The 19,884-nt window shown below is 39.3% G+C and overlaps 1 protein-coding gene and 1 long non-coding RNA gene across 16 annotated transcripts in view; one reads left to right on the forward strand and one right to left on the reverse strand.

Annotated features, from left to right (window-relative positions):
- The window catches only part of LPP (LIM domain containing preferred translocation partner in lipoma), a 637,427-nt gene that overhangs the window by 481,977 nt on the left and 135,566 nt on the right, over positions 1-19,884 (forward strand). For all 15 annotated transcript variants that reach the window (XM_070583407.1, XM_070583403.1, XM_070583408.1 and 12 more), the window contains one exon: positions 8,172-8,298. In XM_070583407.1, the coding sequence (XP_070439508.1) occupies positions 8,172-8,298 (127 nt within the window). The remainder of the gene's footprint in view (positions 1-8,171; positions 8,299-19,884) is intronic.
- LOC139077113 (uncharacterized) lies at positions 10,779-19,179 on the reverse strand. Its single transcript, XR_011529408.1, has 3 exons — positions 19,120-19,179; positions 17,786-17,963; positions 10,779-12,379 (listed from the first exon to the last, which is right to left on the reverse strand). It is a non-coding gene; the product is annotated as an uncharacterized lncRNA (long non-coding RNA).

Genomic DNA, 19,884 nt, shown 5'->3' on the forward strand with positions numbered 1-19,884 from the left:
TGGCTGTTTTCTCCTGTGCCTGGGCGGTGCTTTTCTGGTAAGGTTCAGATGCGCCCTAGGTTCAAGTTATCCAGCACTATGGAACTAGGAGATCAACAGCAGGTGAGGACTAACAGGAGAAAAATGACGCATACTGAGGTCAATATCAGAGTAACTCAAGAGGTTGACACGATGACAGGTATTGGGTAGCCATTTTGTCAAGTGGAGACTTAGCACGTATATTTAAATAATTAAATTGGTGGTAACAAAGATTAAGGTTGTGAGTGTTCTCCTGCGGGGGCTCTTTGCTTTTTGCACCTTAGTGCAGCTATTTACCCTGCTTCCTTTTCTCTTTAGTAGGGACAGTGGAAGTCTTTCTCCATCCAGGGAGGGGTGGCGGTAGGGTAGGGTGCTTAACCTTTTGTCTTCTTGATTTCATGCCCTATGTGTAGTGAAAGTTCAGTAGGCTGCAGAAACCCTGTGACCTGCCAGCTGCTTACTCAGATTCAGAATGCTGAGTGAACTTCTAGATTGTTTCAGGGGATGCTGACAAGTGGTTTAAGTCCTCCTGTAAATGGAAATCTCTGTAATAATGAGGTTTCCACTTACTCAATGTGTGTCTGTTTTTATAGACTACAAAGTATCCATAAATATGAATATCTGTGATTTCACTATAAATATCTGTAATGATATGCACCCTGCATATTATGGGCACAAAAATATGATAGAATAGAATCAAAGGAATCTTTGAAAACACCATTTTATACATAAAGATACTGGGCTCAGGGAATAGAAATGATTTAATTAAAACTCCTGGACAAGTTAAATGCAGAACTAGGATTAGAGAGATAAATAGGTCTCTGTACTTACGGATTCCTATGTAAGAATATATAAAACACTTCAAATACCGTGAAGTATTATAGAAACATGGCAGATATTGTTATTTGTGTTATTCTTAATCTGGCAGTTTTCTTACTCACCAAGGATTCTATCCATATATATTTTCTTTGCAGAAACATTCCTCATCTTTGCACAGTCTCATTCATAACCTTTACCACGGACCTAGATCCAAATTTGGCTGCAGTATTCATATTTAGCCATTCCTGGAATGATTTTTGGCTGGACCCAGAGCAAGGAAATAACCGTGGCAGAGAAGAACCAGTTGCAGATACCTGGACATTTTCTATCTTCTGACACTTTCATGTCAGGAAAAAAATGACGTATAAAGAAACAAGAATATATGCCATTCTCTCATCACTTTCCACCATTCACCTTTTCTTTCTTTCCAGTCTCCCTTCTGTAGCAGATTGAGACAGGCCAGCCTAGTCAGTGGATGGCTGCCCTCCACAGAGTAAGCTCCTTCCTTCTTGTGCCTCATATGGTCACATCTAACTGCAAGGGAGAATGGAAAATGAAGTCCAGCTGTGTGCTCAGAAAGAAGGAGACAGATTTTGGTGAGCAGTTAGCTGCCTCTGCCTCACTTAGTAAATATCAGAGTCCTTCTTAAGTATGTCAGCTGTTAAATTGCTCAGAAATACCATGATATCTGGTTGCATCTTTTAAGGCATCGTGAGCCGTGGTTGAAGATGTTGCCAATATGCTTATTTCGGAAGCATGACTTTCATAAAATCAATCCCCATTTTTAAATCTCCTAATGATTCCCTGTTGCCTAAAACAAAATGTAACATTGACCACAGCCTATTTCTCTAGCCTCATCCTAATCCGTTCCTTCTCTTTCTTAACATTTTTTTTTTTTTAATATACATGTTCGTTTATACATACTGTTCTTGGAATGTCTTGACTTTTTTTTTCTCTTTTTCTTTCCTCCCCTCTCTTCCTTCCTTCCTTCCGTCCTTACTTCCTCCCTCTCTCCCTCCCTTCCTTCCTTCCCTTTTCTTTCTTTCCTTCTTCCTTCCTTCCTTTCTTCCTTTCTTTTCTTTCCTTTCTTTATCTCTTCCCCTCTCTCTTCCTCTCTCTGCCTCTCTCTCTCTCATCCTCTCTCCCTCCCTCCCTCCCTCTCTCCCTTCCTCCCTCTCTCCTTCCCTTCCTCCATTCCTTCCGCCCTTTCTTCTTTCCTTCCTTTCTTTCTCCTGGTGAAATCCGATTTATCCTTCAAGATCAAACTAAGAGGTCATCTCCTTTCTGACAGCTTTCTCACATCTCAGAACTCTGAGTGCATACCTGTGTCTTAGTACTTACACTTTATTATAATTATCTATTTTCACGTCTCTTTCTTCCTAAACTGTGAGTTGTCAAAGGCAGGAATCCTGAATAATTTTACTTCATAATAACAGTGCTTGGCACTTGGCAGTTCCTTAGGAAAGATATGTTGAGAGAATTTTGAAGGCGTCCTCTGAAATCTATTTCTAAGTCATCTGTAGGTCCTATAATACTTGCCTTTACTAAGAGGTACAGCCATTTCAAAGAATACGCATATTAGTGATTAATATTGATACTCGTAAGAATGTCTCTTTCTTAGAAAAGTCTAGAGGCTTTGCTTATATTTGTTTTGCAGTGTTTTTGTGTCACTATTTAGCAGAAGACCTCCACTCTGAAAAAGTCTTTGCTTAGATAATAGACTGTAGATTAAAATCCACATTGCTACAGGTGATTAGAGCTAGAAGGGCTTGGAGACGACGATGTTGGAACCCTGAGAGGCATCGAGGTGTAGCAGGAGCATGCCCAACTCAGCACCCTTGGTTTCAGTCAGGGCTCTGCGGTCTTCGGGGAGGTACTTCACTCAGGTTGCTCACTTCTCTTCTGAACCTCAATTTCCTCATCTGTAAAATGGGACTACGGATGGTACAGGGTATAAACACTTGAGATTGCGTGTGTGTGAAAGCAGGCACTTTGAAAAGGGTCATACAAATATGAAGAATTATGTCACAGTGAATATACTGCTGATGCTATTCACATGTCTACTTTTGAAGAAATAAAAAACAAAATAATGCAACTCATCTCCATCCAACCCCTCACTCCACAAATTTCCTGTTATGTTCTATTATTCAAATGCAATGCTGGAAGCTGTTTATTAAGAAATGAGTTAGGGGCCGGCTCAGTGGCACAGAGGTTAAGTGCGCACATTCCGCTTCGGCGACCCAGGGTTCGCCAGTTCAGATCCCGGGTGCGGACATGGCACCGCTTGTCAAGCCATGCTGTGGCAGGCGTCCCACATATAAAGTAGAGAAAGATGGGCACAGATGTTAGCTCAGGGCCAGTCTTCCTCAGTAAAAAGAGGAGAATTGGCAGCAGATGTTAGCTCAGGGCTAATCTTCCTCAAAACAAAAAAAGAAATGGATGCAGTTGTTAATTTTTCTTGGCATGTGTTCAGTCCTAAGCACTACTGAAAGAGAGAAATTAAAAGGTGTTTCTTCATCCCAGTGAGAAAAGTAGTCAGCTACCATCTATGGGGCTTGAACCCCGAAGAAAGTCCTGGGCTATATCTTCCTCAGTGTGAGAGACAACTGGAAACTGAGGAACCTGTGTTTTTACCAATATGTATTCCCCAGATGTTAAATATTATGTCCTGGGTGTGGGGAGGGGGGAACGTAGGGGAGTTTGTAGCCGGATAAGGTTCAGAAACACTGGAAGAAATGATCTCTGGGGCTCTTTCCTCATAAGAAATACCAGGAATCCAAGATTAGCATTATATGAGATTAGAATCTCAAAGAAAAGAAAGTAGCTTTTTCAAATGTGTTGTTTCAAAAACAGTATTGCTAGCAAATAGGAAGGAATATTTGGAGATTAAAAGGAATGATGTGTTTGTTTTAAAATCTGTGAAATATTAACAAAATAAGTACTTTGAAGTTAAACCTCTGCTTGAAATGTAAGCGCTGAGAGCAGAATGTGAATTGCTGGCTTAAAGTTGTAGAGGACAGACTTGGCCTTCTTCCTGCCTCTGTTTATGTTAAAAGGGAAGCAGATATTGGGTGTAAACAATAATAAATTGTGTCCATTCCCTGAGGATCCACCCTAAGACTAGACGCAGGAATTAACAGGTTTTGCTTTAGTGGTTGTTGATTTAAATTAAAACAGCCAGCACCATTAATATCAGAGGTAGTATTTCATAATTCTCTCCACTTTCTCTATGGGAAGCAATGTTTGGTTGGAAAAAAATGCGTGGAATTAGGAGTCACATGACACCATAATTTGGACACAAGCTCTTGAACTCAAGCTCAAGCTCTCTATTGCAAACCTAGAAAAAAAGGTGTAGGTCATTTTTCCATCTTTGTCTTCAATTTTGTCACCTGAACTGGGATGATCCCGTCCCTCAGAGGCAAAGTGAGAGATCCAAAGAGAGTCCCTTTGTTAGCATGGTTTGAAAGTAGTTAAGCTCTGCATAGCATGAGATGCAAGCTGTTTCATTTTAATTCTCACAAAGACTGTGAGGTGGCCCTGGCAAGCCCATTTCACAGAGGGAGCCTGAAGTTAGGAGAGGTTCACGAGCTCACCGAAGGACACCAGGTTAGTATCAGAGTTAAGCCTGTCTCCAGCCATCGTGTCACTGCCACGTGGGATATCCCTTCACTCTCGTGGGCCACAAATACATTACAATAAATTCGCCATTCACTCTAGTCTCATGGCTGTCCCATCCACTCTCCATTCCAGAGACAGCTTTCTAAATCTGATTAGCTCACTCCCCTGCTGAAAATCCCTCCTGCTGTTTCTATTGCCTGGGTGTTCCTATCTGAGGGTCTTTGGATATGTTTCCTGTGGTCTGTGAATCTCCTGAAATTGTGAGTAAATTTTATGTGCATTTTTATGAGTGCCATTCTCTGCCAAAAGGGAGTTTAGCTCATCAGATTTTCAGAGTTGTCCACGGTCTCACACAAGGCCTGGAGCCTCAGGCCCAGAGAGAAGCCCTAAGCACCTCAGTCTGGTGTGGCAGTTATCAGTTGACCCTTCCTATCTCCAACTTCTCCCGTCTTAAACTCAGAACCACCTACCGTTTTCCCCACTCACCCCTAACTGCTTCTCAACTCTGACCTTTTGCTCCTCTCTGAGTCCCCCGCTTGACCTGGGTCAAAAGCCTCCTCTAGGGTTTTGTTAGTATCCAGTGTATCTTTATCACTTGAATTCATCACATTAAAAACATTGTACTTCATGGATTACAGAAGTAGAATTACAAACTGTAACAGAAACAAATTTAGAAAGCGAAAGCCCTCCAAGACTCCAACCCCAGAGATAATCCCCTTTCACACTAGAATATGTGTCCTTTAAGGCTTTTTTTCCCTATCTATGTATAGATCTGAGGATAATTAAACTATTTACTTTACGAAAATGACACTATCATTTAGATTTCCCATTCTATAACTGGATCTGTTCATTTGATAACATGGCTAGGTCATCTTTTTCATATTTGTACATATGGATTTACACTGTACTCTTTTTTGTGTGTGTGAAGAAGATTGGCCCTGAGCTAACATCTGTTGCCAGTCCTCCCCTTTTTGCTTGAGGGAGACTGTCGCTGAGCTAACATCTGTGGCAATCTTTATCTATTTTATGTGGGATGCCATCACAGTGTGGCTTGACGAGCGATGCTAGGTCCACACCCAGGATCCGAATCTGCAAACCCCAGACCACCTAAGCAGAACACACTAACTTAACCGCTACACCACCAGGCCGGCCCCTACCGTGTACTCTTTTATGACCTGTTCATATTCCATTTTAGGTATCTATCATTGTCTATTTAGGTGATGCCTTACCCACAGATGGATAGTTTATTATCCCTTTTCATTCCTCCTTCTCTCAAATATAGTTCCTGTGACCTGACCAGCCTTGGTCATATAATTTTATGAGTTTGTTGTTAGGGCTGTCGAGTTGATTCCTACTCCTAGGACCCTGGGTAGAGCAGAGTGGAACCCTGCCTGGTCTTTTTGCACCATCCTCTCACCCTCCAGCGCTGTATCAGACAATGCTCTGCTGCTATTCATAGGGTTTTCATGGCCAATTTTTTCAGAAGTGAGTGACTAGTTCCTTCTTCCTAGTCTGTCTAGTCTGGAAGCTCTGCTGAAACCTGTCCACCATGGGTGACCCTCCTGGTATTTGAAATACCACTGGCATAGCTTTCAGCATCAGAGCAACTTTTATTAGTATTTCTGTAAAATTTTCCCAGAAGCAGATAGCATATGTGCAGTTTAAGCTTTAATAATACTGGCAAATCACTCCTCCAATGTCCACGTCTACATCCCCTCCCATCAATATCCTGTGCTTTTTATAATTAATCATTTATGCATGTTTCTCACCCAAGCCAGACTCCAATTCTCTCAAAGGCAAAGACTGTGACTAATACATCTTTGTGTCCCTCCTTGATGCATGCAGAGGCTACACAAAATAGACACTGCAAGAATGAGCGGAGAAACTGATAAGCGAAAGAATAAATGAATGATTCAAGAGTTCCTTTAACCCTCACACCAACCCTATAGGGCAGGCATTATTTGCAGTTTAGAGGAGGCCCTAAGTTTAACATTTAATGTTTATTGAATAAAGGAGTGATTCTAGGAAGGGCTCATGTCCTGGCTTTATCATAACTAGCTCTGCCCTAATCTTTTTGAGTGTCTATTTCCTCATCTCACAATGAGCAGATTGAGGTAATGATTCTTCAGGTCCCAGCATGCAGCTCTATTTTTTGTCTCTGTCTCCTGCCACATGCCATGATTTATTCACTGCTTTCCTGTCCCCAATCCAAATTGTCCAACAATGGAATAAAATCCCAGGGGTAAGATTAGTGATCAACATAAAACATTTGTGGGCTTTTCAGCCTTTTGCATGTCTGTCCTCCAACTTTCCGTACATTTCTAAAATGGAAAATAATTATAGAGAAGAGGCCAAATAGATACCAGTCAACAATTTTGCTTATGTTTAGAAGGCATTTCATGCCATAGACATCACACAAATAATTAATACCCATCTTGGAGTTGTTGAAATAAATGTTGGTAGTAAGAATGAGACATTGGTACTTTATAGCATTTTAACACCCAAGAACTTATTTGGTATAGTGAAGATAACAGGTGAATGAATATGCAACTTCAAGTTTTGTTGAAGCAATTCTTTATAAACTATTCATGAAAGGAGAAACTCTTGGTCAACGATTTTAAGAACACGTAAAGATCAAGGAATCTCATCTCTTCCCATTAGCCATAGTCGACATCATCATTGTTTCTAAAACTTTTGTAGCAGTCTTTCTATTTTTAACGTTTTAATTATGGATGTTGGGGTGTGATATTGGAAATAGTCAAGTTTATAGTCTACGCAAAGAAAAATATAATAAAGTCCCTTTTATTTACATAGCGCCATGCTATCTTACATCTGGCATCTGGCCTTTCTTCTTTCTCTCTGTACTTTGGATTCTTGGTTGATCATGTCACGTGCTCTTTCACCTGACACTCAGTTTCTTTGTATTGCCAGAATATTTCTGGGTCACTCACCTATTTAAACACCAACCCAGTGTCAATGCTGCTGATTTACCTCCCCCATATGATATCAGGCTGTTTGCAGTGCTGGGGGAAACAAAATTACTCAGCCTCCTTAACCGGATCACAAGGCCCTTCACTTTCTGGATCCCTGTACCTGATAAGATTCCTATTTCCTATCTCAAACTATGTGCATGCTCCAGAAATACACAACTGCCACCTGGCTTATACTACCTGGCTTTTTCCTCACCTGAATGTGAGAAACCTCAGTGTACATGTTTCCTCTCCTTTAGCTGAATAAGGCCTCATCTGTGCCGCCGCCTCTCCTGTTGAATTCTTCCTCTCAGGCTCCAAGAGAAGTCCCATTTGCACCCGTTGATTGTGCATTTGCTACAGTTGCTTTATCTTTAATTATTAGTGTGCCTGTATCTCTCACTTGACTGCAAGCTCCATAAGGGGGGAGGCTCTATTTATTTTTCTTTTGTGTAAATATACAACTGGTGTATAGTGACTACTTAGCAATTGATGAATGAAATGGCGTCCTACTGTTCTAAACATTGATTTCTAAAGCCTGGTATATGACTCATCTACATAAGTCAGGGGAATAAAATGGTGGCTCCAAGGTAGACCCTGGATAACTGATAAAACTGATTCTAAAACGTGGGATTCCTAATAGCCGCCCACGTCCAGTGCTTTTTCCTCTACACTGTGAACACCACTTGATTGCCTTCGTTGATGTCTAGATTGCATTTAAAAGACTATGCATCTTCTGCCTTTCAGGGTGGACAAACAGGATCACTGGGGCCTCCGGCTGCTCCTTCCTCATTCCGCCCTGAGGATGAGCTCGAGCACCTGACCAAGAAGATGCTGTACGACATGGAAAATCCACCTTCTGATGAATACTTCGGTGAGTGGGTCTAGAGCCGACTTCTGAAGTCAGTGTCTTGTTCTGTTTTCCCTAATTAGTAATTAGGAGTATTGTCAGCTCCACTGGTAAAGGATTTGAGTCTGGGTACATCGGAGTTTGGTATGCATGCACACGTAACTTAGTGTTCTGGAAATTGCTTTGTGAGACTGTCGTAAATGTGGAATCTGTTTAGCTTGTCCTGAAATCTCAGGAGTACTTTTGTGTTTCTTGAGATACAAGTTTGATTTTAAAACTTAATTTTTGACAATTTATTAGCTTCTCATTAGGGAGAAAGATGGTGTCTGCATATGTTCAAGTTTCTTACTAATGTAAATATTCGTATACAAAATGTGGAATTGGGTAAGGTCTAAACTCTGTACTCTCAATTCTTTCCCTCTCCGAGTTCAGGAAAAGATGTCCTCTCTATTTTTTTGGACTTCTCTCCAAACCTGTGACTAATTATGAGCAGTTAATCCATCTCATCCATTAGTGTAACGTGAGTTATGAATTATATGCCAATTATGAAGTGTTACAGATATATAACCGGTCCTCAGGAAGGTTGTAATTATTCGGAAGAGAGAAGAAAAACACACAAATAATTACTAGTCTAAGTAGAAAGTTATAAGAGGCATACGAGAGGCTGAGGTCAAACTTTATAAAATTTAACAGCTCTGTTCATCAGGAACATGAGGAATGCTTTACAGAAGAATTGATGGCGCTTGAACCTGGACCCTGTAAAGCAGGGCCTCTCAAATTTTCTGTGATGAAAACTGTCTCCTCTCCAATCTGTTGGAGACCAATATTTTTATAGAGTACAATTAAAATTACTTACTAAGAAAATGAAATAAAAAGAATACAAAATGGAACACCAAGTTTTACCATTATTAGATTTAGCAGGAATAAATTGCTCTATTAAATTGCTATAATATTTTCTAAGTACTCACTCTCTGTTTCTGTGCTGTTTCATCACAAGGTGATAAACCTTCCTTAGTCAGACACCCATCTGTGGACCATATTTTGAGTGGCACTGCTTTAAGGACATGTAGAGAAAGGACATTACCTCTAGGGAGCAGTGGGAGCAAAGGCACAGAGGTAGAAAAATTGCACAGGGCTTTTACTTCTTCAAATATTTCCTATTTTCATGTCTTCCCCCCTGCTTCCTATTGGAGAATATATAATGGCAAGTAAACTGAGGGCACTGGTCCAAAGCCACACCATAGATGGACAGGGTTAGGATATGAAAAATATTGCATTTATTTGTATGCAGGAGGAGTGTAGCATAGCTAAAAGAACACAATAGTTGGAATAAAGTCTTCTGGTTCTGGTCCCTTCTCTGCCCCTTGCTGGCTAAGCAATATTGGCATGTTCTCCATCTGCCTGAGCCCATTTCCCACCTTGGTAAATCAAAGGTGTGGAGCAAGTCTTCTCTAGCCTTTCTTTCAACACTAGTAAGTTCACTGTAGGAACAGCATTAATCCAAAGAAGAATAACAAAGCTGAAAACCAAACATAAGCTGATGGAGATTAGCACAAAGCATGGAAAATAGTAAAAAAAAAAAAAAAAGAAAAAAGTCCTAGTTAATATTAGAATGTTCTAAAAGTATATCATGCTCTTGTCATTGACGTAGCAGAGGAGTTTATGTTGGAGTCTAAGATAAACTTTTTTTAAAAAGCATGTTAAAAGTGAAAAATAAGTTCTCCATATTAAAATAAATTAAAAATGAAAAGCTAGGCGCCCGCCCAGTGGCATAAGTGGTTAAGTTCAGCATGATCCACTTCGGCAGCCTGGGGTTTGCAGATTCAGATCCCAGGCATGGACCTATACCACTCATCAAGCCATGCTATGGCAGCAACCTACATACAAAATAGAGGAAGATTGGCACAGATTTTAGCTCAAGGCCAATCTTCCTCAAGTAAAAAGAGGAGGATTGGCAACAGGTGTTAGCTCGGGGCCAATCTTCCCTGCAAAACAAAAGAAAAGCTAACATACCAAGGATATATACTTCATATATCATAGCAACAAAATGCATAGCAATAAAGAAAATTGAACATAGATAATAATTGTGTTAATGCATGTATATTAGGCATTCTCAGAAACAGATACAAATTGAGTATTATTTTTGCCTTCAAGTATTGTCCTAGCTCTACTACTTACTAACTTAGACGACTTGAACAAATTGCTCCCTCTCTCTAAATCTGTTTTTGTTTTGCTCCATCTATAATATGGAAATAATAGCTAGCTTATACTGTTATTGTGAGTATTGAATGAAATATTTATAGAAAGCACTTAGCCAAGTTCTGGGCATGTAGAATATGCTCAATAATCAAAGTTATCTCATCTTTTGTTTAAGAAAACAAGATATGCCCATTAAAAATCCACTAATAAGACAATTTAAATATAGCAAAAATAGAACATATCACCAACTGGTAAATAATCATTACCAAATGAGGATTATAAACCATGAGAGAGAACCAGAGAATGTGGAATAATGATTAACTTTTATTGAGTGTTTATGATATGGAAGTACTATTTTATATGCTTTATAGGAATTAACTCATTTCATCCTTACAGAAAAAATATAACACTGTGAAATAAATGCTATTATTATTTAAGATTAGGAAATCTAGCTGAGTGAAATAAGTCAGAGGGAGAAAGTCAGATGCCATATGATCTCAATCATAAGTAGAAGATAAAAATGACAAACAAACACATAGCATTGGAGACTGGACTGGTGGTTACCATAGGGGAAGGGGCGGGGGAGGGCAAAAGGGGCGATTAGGTTCACTTGTGAGGAGATGGACTATAATTAGTGTTCGGGTGGTGAACATGATGTAATGTACACAGAATTCGAAATATGATGTACATCCGAAAATAAAAAGAAAAATAAGATTAGGAAATCGAGGCACAGAAATGTTAAGTAATCTGCCCAATATCAACAGCTAATAAATTTTAGGACTGGATTAGAATCTAGACTCCAGGTCTATGCATTTTTCTTTCTTCTAAAAGCTTTTTCCCAAGCTTTATTGAGGTATACAAAAAACTGCATATAATTATAATGGATACAATTTGGTAGGTTTAGACAGATGTATACACTTGTATTGCCATCATCACAATCCAGGTAATAAACATATCCATCACCTCCAAAAGTTTAGACTGGATATTTAGAAAAGGTTTTATAGAGGAGATCAGCTTTGGATAGATGGAAAATAATTGAAGGGTATTCTCTTCTAAGTAGGTAGAATGAACAAAACTTGAGTTGAGGCCAGGATTATTCAAGGAATATTTACTTTATGTGAAAACATCCACCAAGTGCCTCTTACGTGCAGGCTACTCTGCTAGGTGTTGGAGGCATATGGAGATAGACAGACATGGGTCTTACCGTTAAAAGTACTTATAGTCTAATTAAGGGGATGTGTGCAGAGTTATGGGGTTTCATCATAACACAAGACGGAAAATGAGAAGTGTCTTAATTGAAGTTCAGCCAAAGTTCTTTGAGAATTCAGAAAAAGGAGAGAGGACATCCTGAGGCAGGAATGGAAAAGTGTTTATGGAGTAGTTAGCCTTTGAGTTACGTCTTTAAAAGTATGCTAATAGGGATTTGGAAGTGGGATAATAGTAAAGAAGTGATGTCATTTCTAATGAGGGGACTTTTAACATTAGGGAATAAAGTCATTGGAGTGAAGCGCCTATGTGGGAAGGAATAAATATTGGGAAATGAGGTTGGGGAATTAGGTTGGGACCAATGTGGAGAGGACTTTTAATGCCTAACTAAAGGCTAGGGACTTTATCTTATGTAATGAGAGCCCTTGCATGTTGAGATCAAATGCTATGGGAACTGTTTCATGAACAGTATCTAAGAATTTGGGCTCCAAAGCCAGAATGTGTTGGTTTGAATACCAGCTCTACCTCTTACTGGCTAGGTAAAAGCAGGAAACAAAGGATGCGTTAACAGAACTGTTGTTCACTGTTCCACACTTTAAACATCAAACATTTCCCCAGCTCGTTCTCCATGCCTGCTGCTGTGCTGGGTGTTAGAGACACTCAGATGCAGAGGCTGTGTCCTCACCGAATTCACCAGTTCCTGGGAAGAACAAGAGAGAGGCAGACATGTAAAGGATGTCAGTGCAGATGTCAGCACTGCGTTGGGTCTGCCTGAGGCACTCTGTGAGTGTAGAAGTCCATAAGTCTGCCTGGAGAGGACAGAAGAAAGGCTACACATCAGTGTGTTTGCAACAGGAGGGTCTGACCCAAGAAAGATGGATGAGTCCTCTCTTGCTGCCCATCAGATTTTTACTGTAGTTCCATTTGGCTGGAAATAGCACTGCCAAGCACCACCCTAAAAGAACTTCACTCTCTTGAATTAACGTCCCCAGCCCTACCACAACCCATCGCCTATTCTCTTTTTCCATCATTTTGCCTATTTAATGCTGGAATTTTCATTGATGCTATAAGTGATTTTCTGAAGGTCATTGAGTGCTGTCATGTCAAAGATCTCCTAGATTCCAAGCTGCAACAGGGAGTGAAAGGGAATAAAATGTAAGTATATTCTGTCAACAGAGTCGGTTCCCCTGTGGTCACATTGCTTTATTTCCATGCAGCCCCCTTTTTCTTTTTTTTTCCTTAAGTGGAATGATTCATGAATACATTTTTGTGTGTTTGTTTTCATTATGGAGCTTCTCATCACTTTTAACATTTAGTGTTTTATAATTAAAGATCTATAATTGTGGTATGCTTAAAAGTATTGGGAGGGATATCAAAAGATCACTTTATGGATGACAAGTAAAAAGGAGAAGAGATACCTTTACAGTGAAGAGGTCTGGAGGAAACCTTCTTAATCTAAGTGACAAAATTTAGCATCACCCATAATGGGACAAATTGACATGTGCCTGCTGATATGAGGAAGTAAGAAATACAGAACATCACCTATGTAGTAGTCTTGCTAAAATATTTAACTTAAATCCAACCATTGGAAATAGACAAATCTAGATGATGTGACATTCTTCAAGACAATTGTCCTGACTTCTTTAAAAATGTCAATGTTATAAGAGACTATGCTAGGTTAAAGAAAATTAAAAGAGACATGCTATTCAAATGCAAGGCATCAGTCTTGATTGGATTCTAGATCCAATAAAACACTATAAAGGATTTGGGGCAAGGTTAGAGAAATTTGAATATGACATTTATATTGGATAATACATTAATGTTAATTTCTTGAGGAAGATAATAGCATTGTGATTATATAGAACAATAGTATTATTTTTAGGAGCAACATGTTGAAGTATTTAGGGTGAAGTAGCATGATGTCTACAACTTACTTTGAAACAGTCTAGATGAATGATTGATAGACATAGATATGGACATCGATATAGATATTGTGGGGAGGGCAGAATCACTTCAGATTAAAGCAGGTAGAGATGCTACCACTGCACAGCTACCCAGAACACCCTTCTTCCCAAAAGAGTATGGAAGCCTGTCGCAAATGAATTATCCTGACTCCTTTCTTGGATGGCAGAAGTAGAGAGAGTCACATTCCTGTGCCTTCTAAACTTGACTGTTTTAAAAACTACAGTGGATCTTTGAAATTTCCCTTTCTTGTGTATGTTTATTTATTTTACATACCCTTTTTATTATTGGTGAGATGATAACCATTATGTTGGTGACGATAAAAGCTGATATTTACCTAAAGCTCTACAAGTTTAAAAACTTATATTCACAGCCATGGTCTGACTGACAGATCTGGTGATGATGTCTTCATTTTTCAGGTGAGGAAACAGAAATTCAGAGAGGCTCAATGTGTTGTTCAAGGTCACATAGCTAATAAGTTTCAGAGTTGGATTTATTTTTCTGACCTGAAGTCCATTCTGATTCATAACTACTAGAGAAAGGCGTCTGTTGTTCCTCCAGCTTGTCAATAGTTGGCTCTCCCTGCCTCATGTCATCCTTTCCCTCCTGAAGTTATGATATTCAAGTGAGAGAGACCACCTGTGCCCAGAGCCATGTGTTTTGTAGCCTGGACTCCAATGTCACTGACTATGTATTTTAACTATCTATAATTCCTGAATTAACTGATGTGACGCTAAGCACAGCCCACGGCTCAGATACTCACTTTAGGAAGATAGCACATCTGGTACCTCCCTATCAACCATGGTAGCTGACCTTGAGGGGAGGCAAATCACTGATAACTACAGCTCATCTTGTTTTCTGAAGTGAGTCCTTGATAAAAGATTGCAAGCAGGAACCTTCAACTGAATCCCAGCTGCATATTTTTTTTAATGATTTCTTCTAAAAAGGTGCTAGTTTGTGTCCATGCTCTCCTTCTTCCATCTTCATCAAAAATTGTGACTTTTGCATTATTTTATTATGTAAATGCCACAAAGAACCATAATATAGCAGTTGGGTAAGTCCATATCTCGAAGGGAAGATAAAGTCTCTCCTGCTTGTGAACGTTTTCCATCTACTTGGGCTCAAGTTTGGACGATAGCAGATTCCCAAGTGTCTTTGCATTGGCAATGGGGTCCTTCACTAGGCCTCGAAACACTAGCCAGTAGGGGGAACAAAGGAAACATAGAAGAAAGTTGGAGGTAGGATAAAATTCTAATCTAATTCAATTAACCAGGCAGTGGGTTGTTAGCCTAAATCATTTGCAACAAGGCTGCATGCCCTGGTTCAAATGCCTGCATCTTGGAGCAACCTGTTTCTCTGGGCAAGTAGGAGAATATGTTTATACTAGAGGAGACTCTCAGTTCCAGGGGTAGATGCATAGAAAGAAAGAGTTGGTGAACTATAAATTATACTAAGTTAGGGTAAACTTCAGAACTTAAGAGAGGAAGAATATTAAAATTAGCTATTAAAATGAGTTGAGGAGAAAGGTATCTTTGCTAGAAAATTGGAGAGCTTACAGGGCTAGTTGCCAGCATTGGAGCTTACATTTTTCAGATAGTTTTGAGGAAGAAAAGAAAGTTGTTTGCCTCTGGATATCCTTGAAACATGTCTGATTTTATCCAAGAATTTTCCATTTTGGTTGATAAACCCACAGCCTCTAAGTTTTGTGCTTTCATTCATTTTGAAAGAGAAAGAATGTTTGTATGTGAGAGATTCCACATGTCTGTGTCTGTGACCATAGCATGATTCCAAAATGAGTGTTCTGGCTATGTGGACCCTACGGCTGAAGACAACGCTGTTGGAATATAATATCTCTAGAAATGGATACTGTATTATATCTGAGGATGGACTGAAAATACTTCCAGCTTATTTTTAAGCATGAAGTTGTAATTATCTTGGCATTGTTTACATGGTGTTGTCTTATTCTTTCTTTTCAAAAAACTGAAGTGTGAGTCTTAAAATTGTTTAGTGAGCTATTTGAAGAATTCCTGTGCCTTCAGAGCAGCAGTAGATACATTCTCTTCACAAAACTTGACGTTTGTCTAAGAATTTTTTGTTTATCTCTTGTTAGTGAGGTATATTAAGAAAGGTTGCATAAAGCCAGAAGTATGTTCTGGAGGAGCTAGTCTTGACTGCTTAAAGGACTGTTGGACAGAACTGGAAGATGTGAGGCAGTGGGGACCTGGCACATGGTAAGCCTCAAGAGAAGAAAGGCATGGATGGGCATGTGCTATGATTCCTTTATCAATAGAACCAGCTCACCATACATGGTGCTACGTATCTTCTCATTTGAGAGCAAAATGGAGGTCCAACAAATGTTCATGATTAGAAGCAAAGTGCCCCAAGTGGTGGGGGTGTAGTCCATTTCTTTTCTATACTAGTAAGACCATTGATAAGTGAGCATGTCTAGAGGATTTGGACTAAGATACTTAGGAAACTGGAAACCACTATTTGAGGTACGGTTGAAGGTGTGGAGAAAAGAAAACCTGGAACTTTGATAGCTATTGGAGGACTGCCATGTGAGAAAGAAGCTAAACTTAATATTTGTGATTCCAAAGTTAGCAACAAAGGCAAGTCAGAGGAAGCTGGCAAATTCCCATTCAGTATAATGAATTAAATTTTTTAACAAACAGAAGTAAGTTCTTGGAAGAGTCCAAGCCAAAGCTCAATAACCCCTGGTTGGGGAAATGGTCATAGGATTCAAGCATCTCATGGACTATGAGATTAAATTTCAAAAGTACTGTCCAACTCTGATCATCAATGAATTAGGCGTCAAACTTGTCTGGGAATCAGCTGCTTGCATCCAATTTCTAGTTCTACCCCTAGATTATCATTATTATGACATGATTACGACTAACATTTATATAATGTTTTGGACAGCACTTTTATACTTCTTATATCATTTGAACTAGACAGCAGCCCCGCAAAACAGCCAGTATGTTTATTTCCATTTGGCATATGAAGACACAGAGGATCTGAGTGATTATGGGACTCTCCACTCTCCAGAGCCACCACCACCCCTACAAGTCATACATCCCATAAGCAGCGGAATTCCCTGGGACCCAAGGCTACTGACTCAGATCCTATTCTCTTTCCACCCCATCATGCTCCCTTAGCACCACGTTGCTATGTTGGTAATGGAATATAAGATACATCAGTTAACGTGCTCTGTGCTTTAGCTTTTTCATCGGTACAAGGAACAATGTGATTGCTTTGAAAAGTGCTTAGGGGGTCTCAACTGAGAGGTGCTAAGTAATTTGTATGTCATTGTTTTTATTATTCTGTGTCAAGAAAATGTTTTCCAAAGTGTTCCTATCAATTACAAATTTGGAAATGACACTAGGTGGGCAGCTGCCTTTAGTACGGGTGGAAGCTAAGGCCTTAAGGATCTTATTTTCACAGAAAAATGACCTAATTAATTAAAAACCCCAAAACCACAAGGGAAGAAAAATTAGAAAATGAGTGGTTTAGAGAAAAGGTATATCGATTTGGGAAAAAATGGATTTCTTGGTTTTGTTCCTCTCCAGCTTTTTGTTTAAGGTATTGTGGGTCATGGGAACAGAATGTTTTCTAGTTAATGAGACCTCTTAAATATATTTCCTTTTGTGGTAGTGATTTCTGGTAAAGAGTTTGCTCAGGGCAAGATATGTTTACAGCACTAAATAAATAATAATCCGAAGCATTTTATGTGTTCCATCTTAGCACACGTTAATTTTTAATTAATTTGGCTATATAGTGTTTTTTAAGCATCGATTTAGAAACCTAGACTTATAGTATCATAAAGAAGAATTTAATCTTAGAAACTATCTAGGACAACCTTTCACTTTCCAGAAAACTGAAGCCCAAATGACTCATTCAAGGTCGTACAGCTGGGAGTGTTTTGAACTCTATAGCCAAAATTTCCTTTCTGAGTAAAGAGTAGAAATTAGTGTGCTGGCGGGAAGGCGAATGTCAGGGCTGTTTGCAAATGTGAGGAAGTAGGTGGGCCTGCTAATTTTGTCAACTCAGACCTGGAGACTCCTTATTCAAACTTGGATGAAGAACACATTGCTCTTAAAAATAATAAAATAAAACCAGTAACCTGTTAGGGCCTAGGTATACCTACCATCCTGAGCGCCTTGATTTTCAAATACAAAAGAACTGAAGAGATCCCCAGGATCTTTTTCTCTCATCCTCATCAGATTATTCACTTGTAATATTTATTGTCTATCTTCCTCACTAGAACGGAAGTCTGATTGAAGACAATTCTTGTTTAGTTCACTGCTGAGTCCCCATCTTCGGTCCTAGGACAATGCCAGGAACATAGGAGATGTGTAATATTTGTTTAATTAATTAATGTACCTATACATGAAAATCATAAGCAGACATTCCATATTCCCTGTGGCAGGACATGGTGTACAGCAAATACTGGGGAAAAATACCTCATTCACTTAACAGATATTTATTTAGCACCTTATGGAATCGTAAAATGTTAGAGATAGAAGGAATCTTAGAGACTATCTAGGAAAATCCCCTCATTTTTAGAGATGATGAAAATGAGTGAATTTTCTAGGTTTCCAAACTAGTTAGTGACAGAGCCATGGATTATAACTCAGATTTTCTTATTTCTTTTTTTTTTAATCACTTAAAGGCACTGGAGAATGTATACTGTAGAGTAAAACATAGTTGCTACGTTCATTGAACTTCAAATAAAAGTTAAATTGACATCCTTGAATTTGGATTTCTTTTGCACATGTTTTCTGTGATAATTAAGGATTGAAATTGGTCAATGGATAGTTTACACAGATTTCCTTTTTTAGGTTCTAGATCACATTTTCCCTCACTCCAGGGTTCCTTCATAGTCCTTGGTTCCTAAGACAATCTCTTACATCCTCAATTTTCTTCTGTTCTAATCTAATTGGGTCAGATGGGCAGGGTATCACATTGAAAGCAACGTTTTTTCCTATGTTTACATGTGTTTTCCATAGCAACCAGTTGTGAAAGGTCATTCACTTAAACTAGGCCCCTTCAAGGCTGTGAAACACTACCCACGGGTGGCGTTTCATAATGTCTTAATAGAAGCAGCAGACACCCACTCATTCAGTTGCGTTGGGATCACCATTCCTTTTATCAGAGAATGAAAAGAAAAGTAGAAAATTATTACTTCATTATCAAACATCCTTTGTCTAATAACTGTGGAGGCAAACTTGACATTCTGGGAGAGAAAGAGCTGGTGGAGCACACATTGTGTGTGGAAAAACCGTCTCAGTTCGTAGGTTGCCTATGGTTGTGTACCGAGACGTGGTGGAGTTAAGACCTGAACCTACAAGTGCTAATTATGCATTTTCTGATCTTAAACACACAAATACAGATAACTGTGAACTCAATTCTCTTTCCCTTCCAAACAACCCCTTCTTCCCCCCCACCTGCACTTTCCCCACAACTTTCTCTAAAACTCACAGATAATCATCTCCTTCCAGACTTTGAAGTGACATTAGAATTGTCAGTTTAGAATGTCACAAGGCATAATTAATTGCCTGTCAGCAAAGCCATTGTTTGAACATCTGTGGAGTTCTACTTGGTAGGCATCTGTTGTACTTTTAATTGAGTGGATTCATTCATCTACAAATATTTATTGAGTGCCTACTATACACCAGTCATAGTAGTGTGTACTATAGGAGATAACAGAAATGAGGTAACATAATAGGCAAGGAGAGAAAACATTTATTAAATCCTTTAGCACCAAGGGCTTTGATGGAGAACAGAATCTATGCCTGGCAGTGGAAAATACGTTATTTTTCTTCCAGGTTCAGGGGCTTTTGCCACTATTACCAGCTGACCTGTGCCAGGTAAAATGCCAAAGGAGTTCACATGAAGAGATACCCATTGCTGGAGAGTAAAGACTGGTTGGCAATACACTCTCTGTGGTCAGAGATCTCAGCAAAGACATTTGAATGCTTTTAAAGGAAAACAAGCAGAAAGTATCCAAGGCCGATAAACTAGGAAGTCTCAGAAGCAGGTCCAAATTAATGACCTTATCCCAATTCTATTCCTAACTCTGACTCTGACGTCAGTCACGTTGCATTAAGTAATCCCAGATTCATTACAGCACTGCACAGCTCTGATCTCAGTCTTCCTTTGATTCTCTGACCATCAAACCTTCAATTTATATGGGTCCTGAACCCAGCTCCACTCCTACCTGGAAGTGAGCATCATTTGTTAAAA

This window comes from Equus przewalskii, chromosome 18 (genome assembly GCF_037783145.1).
Source record: "Equus przewalskii isolate Varuska chromosome 18, EquPr2, whole genome shotgun sequence".
Classification (NCBI taxonomy): domain Eukaryota; kingdom Metazoa; phylum Chordata; class Mammalia; order Perissodactyla; family Equidae; genus Equus; species Equus przewalskii.